The sequence below is a fragment of the Serpula lacrymans genome (genome assembly GCF_000218685.1).
Source record: "Serpula lacrymans var. lacrymans S7.9 unplaced genomic scaffold SERLAscaffold_12, whole genome shotgun sequence".
Classification (NCBI taxonomy): Eukaryota; Fungi; Basidiomycota; class Agaricomycetes; order Boletales; family Serpulaceae; genus Serpula; species Serpula lacrymans.
In genome coordinates this window covers 267,649-279,693 of record NW_006763301.1, presented here as the reverse complement: position 1 = coordinate 279,693, position 12,045 = coordinate 267,649, and the positions used below count along the sequence as shown (strand labels likewise).

Here is a 12,045-nt window from a genome sequence, read left to right as displayed (position 1 = left end):
CTCACCTGGGGAAAAGTCGCCCAGACACCAAAGTAAAGTTTTATCGGATGCCTACTTGCCACCTCCTGACGCCTTGCCCGCAGGTTTTTTATAGCTCAAGTACCCAAATTGGCCGGCTGATAGAGAACCTTTCTCAGGGAATGGATTCCGGTTCATTTAACTTTGTTCCTAATTTACCACCTGGTCATTCCACTCCCTCTTCCTTCCACTCTGATACCGATATGCACTGGACAGTAGAAGAGCGCCTTGAGCACATGCTTGGATCAATGAAGAACCCTTGATTTTTGTTCTATATACTCTAATATGCACTTCTGACCTTCGTTTGCTTTCGTAATTGCATGCATGCAGCCTTTGTATTTCCTTTGTCATTGATACCCGTATAAATCAACGGTCAATAAACTGGTATACTGTATGAGAGGAGTCATCGTGGCAGCACATTAGGGAACCCTCTGGCCCCAATCTATCCAGCGGTTAAGACTAAGGGCCATGAGGGCTTCGAGTAACGGGATATCATGCACGAGGGTATATTGCATGAAACCATGTGAGGGACCCACAGGTGTCGCCTGCGGGTATCTTCGAAAAACCGCGATCCTGACGTTGTAAGTGAATAGCTATCGGAAAGAGATGATGAGCACGGAACTGCCTCAGGGAACAAGCAGGGTAATTACATCATAAGATTGCGGGTCATCGTAGCAGCTTCGCCATTCGAAATGTCTGCCATCGACCGAACAAAATTGGCGAGCACTGAGCAAACGAGGTGTGAGTGCGAGTTCAAATAGAGAGGCAGTGTAGTAAGGCACCTTGCCGATGAACCAGGCATGACGAGGTTGGACATTGGAAAGTGTCTGTTCCCTATGGTCGCAAAGCCAAGCTGGGTGCCGCCCATGGACCACTCGAAGCAGGCGACGGGCTTGCGTTCGCTCGATATCTTGAAGACAAAGGGTCAGCATGGAACGTTGTAGGGGCATAGAGTACTCACAGTCGTCTGAGCGTTGGTCATGTAGTCCGAGATGCTGGTCTCGAACTCGAAGAAGATGTGCTTTGTGTCCTCGCCCATGATGATGCAGCCATCTCGAGGGTCGTCTCTGCCTGTGAAGTAGAGCTCGTAGGTGTGAGAGGCCATGGCAGAGAATGATTATACTTGAACCGGGGGATGATGTATGCTTCATATACGACTTGAGGATTGCCCATGGTAGTGCTCTCGTGATAGGTTCGGCGCGGATACACGGGTAGGAAAAACCTTTATCGATCGTGGCGCAGTAATAGCACAGATGCAGACATAGATAGAGCAGGTCAATCATTGAATCTAGAAAGCGCGAAAAGCATCCGTTGCTGGAAGGTGTGAAGCAAAACTCAGACATACGGTCACTTTGATCGCCACCGCACTCTCTGCCACAGCTTGGCCGATCTGCCTGTCAACAGCTAAAAAGCCTAATGCACGCCGTGGCTCTTTCCGAGATTGGTACAGACAACACTCAGCACCCTCTTACCATCTCCGTCCTCCCAGCACTCCCACTCTCTCTCGCCAATTCACGATACGATGCGAATAAAATATCACGCGGACCGTGATCGTGTCATGGCTTGCAGAACAACAGAGCAACTAAATTTGAACCAAGAATTGTCACGTAACATGCCTATCGAAGAAACGCGATTCAGGAGTTAACTTTCCATAAAGGCCGTTTACGCATTTTTCGCGTAACGTGCACAGCGCTTCCACCCATTTGTCCTCCTCCAAACGCAAGCACAACCGTCTCTTCTGCCCCATGCCCCCTCGCAATTCCCCGCTTTCTCAGCTCAATGGCATCTTTAGCAAATTTGAATCGTGCTTGATCCGACCCTGTGTAATGAAGGCGCACATTAACTCGGTATGAGTTGTTAATTCTATGGCTTCCACATACCAATTTGGAAGGTGGGTGATTCCACTGCGGCTTTGAACATCTCGAATGGCACGAGGGAAAATACACGCAATAAGGTATCACGACCACCATGTCCCTCTGATGGACTGCTTTCGGGTGTCATGGAAGAATGTACTTCCAGAATGCTGGGAAGAGTCACTATAAGGAAATGAAATACATCGTCTCGCAACCTTTGGGCGTACTGCCCAAAGACAGATGCTACTGCCATATCAGGGTTACCTGAATTATCCGGTACAGGAATACTATGCACAAACTCCAGCCATTCTGTGATAGTGTCGACGCTAAAGGACTGCCTGCAGGTTTCATAGGAATAGCCGCAAAGGTCATCCATGCCGCCAAGGAGGCAGCCTGCCGCAAGCACTCCGCGTGCATTTTCAGGTCGTATCAAACTTAATGAGACAGACGAGTAAAGGTAGCCCAGCGCTTGAAAAAACCAATGAATGATGAGTGATATGATAATCAAAACATGAGAATATAATACCTATAGCAAAGCCCTAGATAGCCATCACCAATCCGTCAGCACTCGAAGAAAGCAAAACGAAATGAAAGGCTCCGTTGAATACGGCGTCCGAGTGAGTCGGTCAGAAAGACACAACAAATGCCACCGTAAGTCGAGACTTAGGAGTTTAAAGGGTGATAATGGACACGGTGACATGTCTTCCTGATCGTAGATCGACCAGCTGCGAACACCGCATTCAACAGAGTCCAAGAATTCTGAGCTTACCTCGCGCGTAACTTCCGGTTCATGATCTAGCTGTACAAAAAGTGTACGTTGACCTCCCGACTGAGGCGATGTAGACATCAGGTGTGCGAGGAAAGGCGAACGTGAAAGAATGATGGCGTGCAATCGATATGCATTTTGGTGAACATGCTGAATTAGGGCCAATAAATTAAGGACATGTGAAAACAACTGAGATAGTGAGGGGCACCCACCAAGATGGTGTCTGCGTAATTCTGATAACACGGTGAGAATTAAAAATTATTTCCCTGTAATGGGCATGTACTCACACCAGTTTGAAAGCCGGCATGGTACAGGTGATGCACTATTTCCTCGTTGTGCGGCTGATAAGGCATTCTAAATTTTTGCCAGGAAAAAGCATGCAACCCACGCGCCATCAGCGTCAATGATACATGAAATGAACCAAAAGGGGTGGAGCACGCTGAAGAAACTCACTGCGAGTAACCATTCGGGACAGGGAAAGAGCCAGATGAGTTGTGGTTCTCGCCATGGCTGACGTAGGAATGTTCGGAAGGTGTAGATGCAGACATGTGTGATACACCATTGCTAGAAGGGGTACAGCCGTTCACGGAAGATGAAGATGATGGTGTCGAATTCATGAAAGCTACCGAAGAAAGAAGAAAGAGCGTCAAGGGCAAGAAAACCTGTTTGTAGTTTGTGGAGTAGTAGTCCAACGGCCTGTCTTTCTGCAGAGTCACACGTCACAGTCACAGCCTTTTTTTCAAGTGGCCCATCAAGTGTGGCTGCACCGAATTCTATATTCATTGGGCGACCCTAGACTACTACCTCAACCTGTGAGCACCAAAGCTCAAAATCATCCCTATCCATCACCTGTCCAAATGCATCGGTTGATCGTGCCATCGAGACAAAAGCAGACATAAGGTTATTCGTTACCCCCCTTTCTGTAGCCTTCGAACCACGCAACGGTAGATACACAGGTGGTTCAGCGAAATAGCAAGGTTCAGCCCCTGGATGTACTGATAGCTGTGAATGCTATTAGAGATGTCACTTCCCATGTCACAGGTGCTGCCCACTTACCATGTGCGATCTGTCTGAAGCAAAGTGGTCCAGAAATTCCTCGCCTGGTATGACCCTGAAGAGACTGCGACAAGTTGAAGGCACCATTCAAACGTCCATTAATAGCGTTTACCTTTGATACAGCACTGGAACATCCGGGGTGTCTAGAAAGGTTCCTTGGACATAATCTAGAAGTAATTCCCGGTGATACTGCTCGAGAAAGTCGTGTGAGTCATTAATTTGATATATGGCTTGCCTCTCCATTGACACGGGATACCCAAACGAGTATCATAATCGTAGACCCATGTTTGTGCTGCAGGATCTCCAGCTGATGAGACAAAAGGGGATCGCGGCCGCATGGCTAGAATGACATGGTAATCCCATACCACAGCTACGTCTGCGAAAGCTGCCTTGCGCTGGTTCCAGAGAGCAACCTAGATAAGCAAATTGGTTTATCATCAATCACAGAACACGACTATCCAATCGTAGTCACCATCTTAGTTGCATTTGAAATAAATATAGCAAAGATATCCCAGCGGCGTTTGACGGAAGGTTGATCTAGGAAATACTTAGCTAGCAAATATATATTTTCTTCACAGTAGCAGCTTGTATAAGTGTGGTCAACAGGAATATCGATAGGAGTCATGACACCGGAACTTGGAAAGTGTCCTCGAGGTTTGCTAATTCAATTGTGTGGCAGTTCGTTCGGTCTTCAGATTTCGCACTCCGACCACACATGTGTCGCCGGTATTCAAACCGTAAACACCGTGACCCTGGCCAGTAAAACGGTTCTTTTAGTAAGTACCGCTGTAGTACTGTACATGTGCAAAACCAGCAAGCAGCATATCTTCCCCGCTGTGTTCTCTTCGAACTGAAGTCAGATAGGAACGAACTTTGGGAGTAAACGGGCTACTTACTAGAGACACTTCGACATCGTGTCCGGACACCTCCATTCATTTCCGAACATGATCTCGACGACTCAACTAAACCTTCCAGGTCTTTGACGGCTTTTTCGCAATCAGGATCTCGCTCAGCTCTGGAGTAGTCTTTTCTGGCCTAAATGGCGTCACGAAGATTGGCCTGACTGCACCCGGTGATCCATGGCTACTTGAACGCCGAGGTTTCGGTGATTTGACTGGCAATGGACTTTCCCCAGTCGCATCTGTTAGCGCTGGTGGTGCTGCGGCGGGCGATGGGTTATAATAATAATTATTGTGACCCTGAGGTAAAACTGGCGAGGGATATTCGGTTGGTTGGGGTGGAGCAGGTAGCACTCCACTGTTGTTGGTGAAAGGGTGCGTTGTAAACGGATCAAACGATTTCAATACGTTCTCAGTCATGTCTGTTCGTTGTCTGAAGGCTGGGTTATGCACTTCTTCGCAGTTCATGCTATATACTGAAATCAATAAACCGAGTTACTACGGTGCGGAGTGTACGGGACGGCGGATCGCCGCTGGCGAAAGCAGGCTTGGTGCTAAACCAAGCTGAGCTTGCGCATTTCTCACAGCAGCGGCAGCATCAATCATAGTCGCACCTCAGTGGTTCTTCGTCGCTAACTGTGTATTTGTGCAGGCCTCACAAATCAACGCTTGTGGGATTCTCGTCCTCGTGTGCCAGGAATTCAGACCACTCGTGATCATTATGCTCGCCAAGCTTGCCCCGTGTCTTGACGGCCACTTCCCCAGATATAAGTTTCCCGTGTCTTGGTTGGTTCGATCATAAATGGATCAAGGGTGCAACACTAAGCGCTGAGTTCAACTTTGTCGCGAAAGGCGACGGGTAGTCATATCATGATTGATATGTGCTCTCCTAACGTCTAGTAAGTTCTAGTATACTGTACACATCTCGAAGGCTCAAACTTTGAAGTTCAAGCCTTTAAAAGAGGTCCTATCTAACTCGGAAATGAAAATGACCGAAGCGAATACTAGAAGGTATCGGCTTACAAGACATGTGCAATGCTGAACTTATCTGTGATTATCAGTGACCATCGACGAAGATGGCTTTACTGCACGGACACCTGATCCAAAAGGATGCCAACATGACATCAACGGAGGTTCTTTGTACTTCAAGGTGATGCTGTGATAACCTGCGCAAGGTAACCACAGTCCAGGTCACACATCCTCGATTTCTCTGTGCCGAATTGCGGATGAGAGTGGTAATTGATAGTGCACTGCAGGTAGGCTGTCAGTCAGATAAGCTCATACAAACAAGGTTTGACATGATAACTTGCAGCGTGAATCGTTCGTTGCATGGCATTTGATGCGGGAAATATTCGAAATGTAGGCGCTATGGAACCTGCTCATCCGTTTGAGCTATCGGTAATTGGCAGCAATATCAATGCTGTGCGTGGGCAGGTACGAGTAGAACGTATTCATTACTCAATCGGCTTGAATAGAAAGGCGCTTGGGCTCATTCAGCAAACGCACGGTACTTGTTGTGGGTGTGAGCAGACAGGGGGATACCTATTCTGCCCACTGGACAAATCGGAATTTCATTCAGCCTCAAGCACCCATCAATCTTTGATCTTGTAAATATACAAAAAGGTTGTGGAAGAAACGGCACAGATTTTTTCTGATATCATCCTGTTCGCTCTCGTTATGCTAGTGCCTCACATGACAGCGGCGAAGCACGGAGACAGAGGGGATATGAACTCGTGAGCTGGGGTTCTCTGGGCTATTAGGGCTGAGATGGCCACTTCAGGCAGCTGAAGGTACACAGTAACGCGCAGCAGTCGAAGATGGACCAGCATTTCACAGCGATGACTACGGACTGGGGAGATTCGTTCGTGTGCGTGTTTTTCATTTAAGATACTTTCTTGAGAGAATCATGTATATGGAGAAATAAATGATAATGGTATTGCCACTATCTATGAAACATTCGCCATCAAGCAAGCGGCGCTACCTAACTGCCGCCGAATATCGTGGAAGTCGACATCGTGAGCTAGAAAGTAAGACCAGTCAGTATGTCCCGTCAGAGAAAAAGGAAAGTGGAAGAGGGCGCCGGAGTGATCCGGAAAAGGGATACCAATAGTAACAGAATAGTAACAGAAGAAACTCACAGTCTTCTACCTCCCCCCACCGCTGGATTTGACTGGCCACCTCGACTTGTGCAGCCAAGGCTGCTTCTTCGACAGTCAGATGTTTCTTCACGAGGGCAAGAGCGATTAAGAATGATTTTGACGTATAAGTAACACGCTCCATTGCTACCAGAATACGTGAGTGTTATTTTTGAGTGACACCGTGGAACTCACCAGCTAATTCCCAAGGATTTAGGTTCGCAAGGACATCATCAAATTTCCGCTTTGTTTCATCAGATTGCGAGTGGAAAAGAACTGAATCAAAAACTTTTATCTCAACCTCAAAGGTGCTCCGAACCCAATCGAGTAATGGCAACCAATATTTTTCTTGCAGCTCTACGACAGGTGGCGGATCATCTGCATGGAAGCTATTTTGGATCAGAACAGAATCCTTGGCAAGAGAAATGTGATAGACCTACCAAATAGTGTCCGTGTCAAGATAAGTAAGAAGAGCTGCGCGTACCTCGGAGCGCGTTTTATCGTCTCCCATAGCATCTATGGCCCTCGATGCAAGCGAAGTCTGGAAGGAAGTAAAAATGTGCGATAACGAGCTCCGGTCAATCGACATACCATGGGTAACGCATGAGGCTGCAAGAGCCTCTCTTGGTTTTCCCATTCGTCTGCGATGAGCGTTGCTAGCAGACGTTTGTTTTCGGGTAACAGCAGAGTGTTTCCAGAAGGTGTCTTTATTGCACGTTTGTCAAGCGTCACCGCAAATGAATTATCACGCTTTTCTAGCCCGACGTGTTTCCAGAACCTTTTCAATGTCGCTTCAGCACCTGTCGAGTTCGAGATTTATTAATTATGGGTACGGAAGGTGAGTACGACGTTGCTGGTACATACGATTCGTCTCAGAAACGACGGGACCATCATGCGAGGCAGCTGTTACGTATTTTCTGGTGCACCATACTAGCCTTGAGCTATGCAATTCTGACCTTGCTGCAGAGACTGCCAGAGAGCGCGTCAGCCATGTTCTTTGAAAAGCTTGCATGGATTAGTATTACTGTTGCAACTTGACCTTTAGTGGTAAACTTGAGGTCACCGTCGGCGCCACCCGATGAAAAAATCACTTTCACGTGATCGCGTGATCCCGCGTTTCGTAAGTTCAATGTCAGAATCATTGTGGTGCTTGTCTTTGGCTGCTGTCGATTTATTCTTCTGCTGTCTTCTTGGTTTTCTTGGTTTTCTTGGATATTCAATGATATGAGGAGGCTCTCTGGATCGAGTCCCAAAACTCAGCCTACCATTTCTCACTATTTCAGTCAACACACGCCATTGGCCAAAAGGCGGACTACAGGTGCTGACAACTCGCCTATCGACTTGACTGTTGAGGACGGCCAGGATGACTGGGAGAGACCTCCAGGAAAGCGGCTTAAGTATAGTCACGACGTCTCGGATCCTTCCACTTCTGGGAACAACTCCTCGTCTGCAGAACAATGGCGCTTTGATCCTTCTCAGCTATCAGCTCCTCACCTCAAGGGTTCCCCGGAGTCGAGGAAAGCTGAGGAAATCTCGAAAATAAAACGTCGCGAAGAGTTCAAAAGAGTCCTTCTCGGAGAGAATAACGTCTTTATCGCAGGTAGAGGTAGAAATGACGATCGCGAGACCATAGAAGTAGGTGAGGACGGCGAGAAGGGTGAAGATGAACAACCTCAGGAGCTTTCTGGGGATGAGTCAGACAGGGCTTTCAAGAAGCTGAATGAAATGTTCTCACACAAGTCGAGCAAAGGGAAGTCGAAGCGTAAGATGGCTACAGGCACTAAAGAGAAAGCAATGGAGGAGGAAATTGGACCCGGTGGCCAACCTTATACACCTTCAGAAAAACAGGTCAATAAATTACTTGAACACTCGATACCCATCTCTGACTGCTTTTTCCAGGTTTTACAATTCATACGCGATAACCCAGGGACGATGCTAATGGTCGAGACCGGGTATAAGTATTACTTTTATGAAGATAGCGCTAAGGTGAGCTACATCTTTCATTGGAAATGCCAACAATCTTTAATAAGCGCTTTAGATAGCGAGCAAAGAACTAGGAATTGTATGTTATATGCGTCGTAATCTCTGGACGGCGTCGGTTCCCGTTCATAGACGTGATGTACACCTTAAGAAGCAAGTGCCAATGCCTGTTATCATATACCAATCAACTCACAGTCGTATAGATTACTCTCCCAGGGGCACAAAGTAGGGATAATCGAGCAAGTGGAAACAGCTGCATTGAAGAAAGTCAGCGAGAACAGGAACACATTATTCCAACGAAAGCTTACTCATTTGTATACAGCGACAACGTGAGTAGTCAAGTTTATATAAACTCTCTCAATAGTGATAAAACAGTATTGAAAACAGGTATGTGGATGAAATGGACTCCGTCGACGATCTCGATAAACACACTTCACCATCACTATTATGTCTTGTTGAGCATTCCAAGGATGACACACGCTCCAACGATGTATCTATAGGTATGATTTCTATCAGTCCTCGCACAGGAGACGTCGTATGGGATGAGTTCAATGGTGAATTACCTGGCTTATGATTGCTTCGATCCGCTAACAGCTTCCTCCAAAAGATACATATATGCGTATTGATCTTGAAGTTTGTAATTCACTTATATGAATTATAGCATACACTTACGGTCCACCAGACTAGATTAGTGCATACAAGGCCCGCAGAACTACTTTTGCCTCATGAAGGGCTAAGTAAATTTACTGAAAAATTATTAACTCACTATACCGAGTGAGTCTGGTATTTCTTCATCGCATCATCTTGGTATGTGATGATCGACCGACAGAAGTTCCACGGAAAATAGTAAACCAAGGTTGGAGCGCTTCAATGACACATTGACTTATACCGAGGCTTTTGATTTTGTTTCCGGCTTCTATGCTGATAAATCAAAGGGAAGGTCTGGAAATGTTGACCCAGGTGTGCATATAGGAACATTCATCTTCATTGTTTCTGAGCGCATGACATAGAAAAACTACTCGCATCTGTGACCGATTTCCCACAGCAAGTAGTAATCGTTCTAGCTCATGCTATCAAGTACCTTTCGGCGTTTAGTATTGCAGATGCTTTTCTTGGAATAAGGTTCTTCATGAGATTTACAAACAGAACGCACATGCTACTCAATGGCAACACATTGGTCAACCTGTATGTTTTCCCCCTGCGTGTCTGGTAAGCTGGTTAAAAACTGACGACATTATGCCATTAGGGAAATTTATCGGAATGAAACGGATTTCACGACCAAAGGCTCTTTGATGTGGATTTTAGACCGCACAACCACTAAGTTTGGTGCACGGTTACTCAAAAGTTGGGTGGGTAGACCACTCGTACATAAAGAGTAAGTGTCCTTTGCTCTATCGGCATTATCCTAGCTCAATGTATTGAAGGATTTTGGAAGAGAGGATGGATGCTGTGGAGGAAATTATATCCAGTTCATCGGAGCGATTGGTGGCTCTGAAGCAAGTTCTGAAGAAGCTACCCGATCTTTCCAAAGGTTTGTGCCGCATTCAATACGGCAAAGTAAGTTAGACCTGTACAGAGATCATGAGTACTCATGGCTTATTGTATTTCAGTGCACGCCTCAGGAACTTGCAACATTACTTCTGGCTTTCAAGAAAGTTGCCACTGTATTCGAAGGTTGCAAAGACAGCGCGGATGGCGGCTTTCGAGCGAAACTCTTGAAAGAACTTGTCATCTCTTTGCCCAAGCTAAAGCAGCCCGTAATGGACCTATTAGGATCCATTTCTTTGCAAAAGGCATTTGATGGGCGGAAGGATACACTCTGGTCTGATCCTGACAAATATCCTGCACTTGATGATATGGCTATGGTGTGTCCTAGCATTTGTAGTCTTGACGTAACTTTTCATGTTGATTATTATTGAAGGCGATCCAGGCTGTCGAGGCGGACCTCAAGGAAGAGCTGAAGTCTAGTATGTAACTTCTCCCTGTGAAATGTCTACACGCCTTATTCAAGATACCAGTTCGCAAGGTACTGAAAAAGCCATTGTTACAATGGACAACCTTTGCTGGAGAAGAAGTAAGTAATTAATTCTTGAGTCTACTATGACCTTACCTCATTTTTGTGCAGTATCTTGTTGAATTGAAGAAAACAGAGAATCGGGAGGTTCCACCGAACTGGTTTATTGCATCTAGGTTAGCATATAGATACTTGGTATTCTTTCTCCAGGATGAAAACATACTTCTTTAGGACTAAGTATCTGACGCGATACCTGACCCCTGACGTAAAAAAGAAAAGAGACGAACGCGCTCGATATATGGAATCTCTACAAGCTGAGGCCATAAAAGCTTTCGAGTCGTTTTTGAATGACATCGTTCAGGACCATTATACTGTGATCCGGGATGCTGTAAACAAATTGGCTATTGCTGATTGCTTGTTAAGTTTTGCACAAGTTGCTCTTCAGGATGGCTATGTCCGGCCACAATTCACAGATGAAGACAAGTTGGAGATTATTGAAGGACGTCACCCGATGGTTGAGGCCCTTAGGTCGGATCCTTTCGTGCCGAACTCAATAGACATGGGAGGGGACGAGCCTTCCAGTAAGATCATCACTGGGCCAAATATGGGAGGGAAGAGCTCTGCTGTCAGGATGGTTGCTCTCATATCTATAATGGCTCAAATTGGATCTTACGTTCCTGCAAAGTCTGCTAGATTGGGACTACTTGATAGCATCTTGACCCGGATGGGTGGTAAGTTCCCAAACCAGGTAGCTAAGAGCGGGTGCTCATCAATTCCTAGCTTCGGATGAACTTGATCGAGGGCGTTCCACCTTCATGGTGGAGATGGCTGGAACAAGCGATATTCTGCAAGCCGCCACGTCAAGGAGTCTCGTTATACTAGACGAACTTGGAAGGGGAACTTCCACAGTGGATGGTGTAGGTTTTCCAGAAGACTTCATATTCGCCAGTGCTGATTCTTACGTAGATGGCGGTTGCTCATGCTGTCCTGGAGCACTTAGTGCGGAATGTCCATTGCAAAACGTTGTTTATTACGCATTATCCTCTTGTGGCAGTTGATCTGGAGAGGAAATTCCCTAACGCAATCCAAAACTTACACATGGGATATACTGCTGAGACACGCATAAACGGGACCAGGGACATCACCTTTTTGTATCGCTTGATTCCTGGCATTGCTGCTGAATCATTCGGAGTAGAATGTGCCCGCCTAGCTGGTGTCTCTGAAGAAATCCTTCAAGTTGCTACAGAGCGTTCCCAATCATATCAATGTACCATCGAGAAGCGGCATGCACAAAACAGGTGTGAATCCTCCAACTAGACATTTG

General features: G+C 46.4%; 5 protein-coding genes across 5 annotated transcripts; 1 reads left to right on the top strand and 4 right to left on the bottom strand.

The window, feature by feature from the left end:
* Nucleotides 1-330: 330 nt before the first annotated feature.
* Nucleotides 331-1,613, bottom strand: SERLADRAFT_398078 (uncharacterized protein; the record flags this gene model as incomplete). The annotated part of the gene is made up of 5 exons (XM_007321880.1): nucleotides 331-611; nucleotides 669-744; nucleotides 801-928; nucleotides 980-1,306; nucleotides 1,364-1,613. 4 exons carry the CDS (start codon nucleotides 1,121-1,123, stop codon nucleotides 438-440), a joined length of 522 nt encoding a protein of 173 aa, XP_007321942.1.
* Nucleotides 1,585-3,345, bottom strand: SERLADRAFT_398075 (uncharacterized protein; the record flags this gene model as incomplete). The annotated part of the gene is made up of 7 exons (XM_007321879.1): nucleotides 1,585-1,837; nucleotides 1,899-2,339; nucleotides 2,398-2,410; nucleotides 2,641-2,787; nucleotides 2,850-2,870; nucleotides 2,925-2,991; nucleotides 3,091-3,345. 7 exons carry the CDS (start codon nucleotides 3,183-3,185, stop codon nucleotides 1,653-1,655), a joined length of 969 nt encoding a protein of 322 aa, XP_007321941.1.
* A 153-nt stretch (nucleotides 3,346-3,498) lies between these two features.
* SERLADRAFT_475521 (uncharacterized protein) lies at nucleotides 3,499-4,344 on the bottom strand (the record flags this gene model as incomplete). The annotated part of the gene is made up of 5 exons (XM_007321878.1): nucleotides 3,499-3,639; nucleotides 3,694-3,757; nucleotides 3,806-3,860; nucleotides 3,929-4,106; nucleotides 4,166-4,344. Coding segments are annotated over 5 exons (591 nt in total), but the record flags the coding sequence as incomplete, so codon positions are not given.
* A 2,161-nt stretch (nucleotides 4,345-6,505) lies between these two features.
* SERLADRAFT_475515 (uncharacterized protein) lies at nucleotides 6,506-7,792 on the bottom strand (the record flags this gene model as incomplete). The annotated part of the gene is made up of 6 exons (XM_007321877.1): nucleotides 6,506-6,612; nucleotides 6,731-6,874; nucleotides 6,923-7,116; nucleotides 7,168-7,268; nucleotides 7,319-7,527; nucleotides 7,592-7,792. The coding sequence occupies 6 exons, from the start codon at nucleotides 7,737-7,739 to the stop codon at nucleotides 6,539-6,541; spliced, it is 870 nt and encodes a 289-aa protein (XP_007321939.1).
* A 159-nt stretch (nucleotides 7,793-7,951) lies between these two features.
* On the top strand, nucleotides 7,952-12,038 carry SERLADRAFT_441366 (uncharacterized protein; the record flags this gene model as incomplete). The annotated part of the gene is made up of 18 exons (XM_007321876.1): nucleotides 7,952-8,575; nucleotides 8,627-8,713; nucleotides 8,766-8,846; nucleotides 8,903-9,036; nucleotides 9,095-9,242; nucleotides 9,302-9,340; nucleotides 9,390-9,481; nucleotides 9,537-9,667; nucleotides 9,718-9,892; nucleotides 9,954-10,082; nucleotides 10,132-10,264; nucleotides 10,318-10,572; nucleotides 10,629-10,674; nucleotides 10,726-10,781; nucleotides 10,833-10,897; nucleotides 10,953-11,452; nucleotides 11,502-11,638; nucleotides 11,688-12,038. 18 exons carry the CDS (start codon nucleotides 7,952-7,954, stop codon nucleotides 12,036-12,038), a joined length of 3,183 nt encoding a protein of 1,060 aa, XP_007321938.1.
* Between the last annotated feature and the right edge of the window lie 7 nt (nucleotides 12,039-12,045).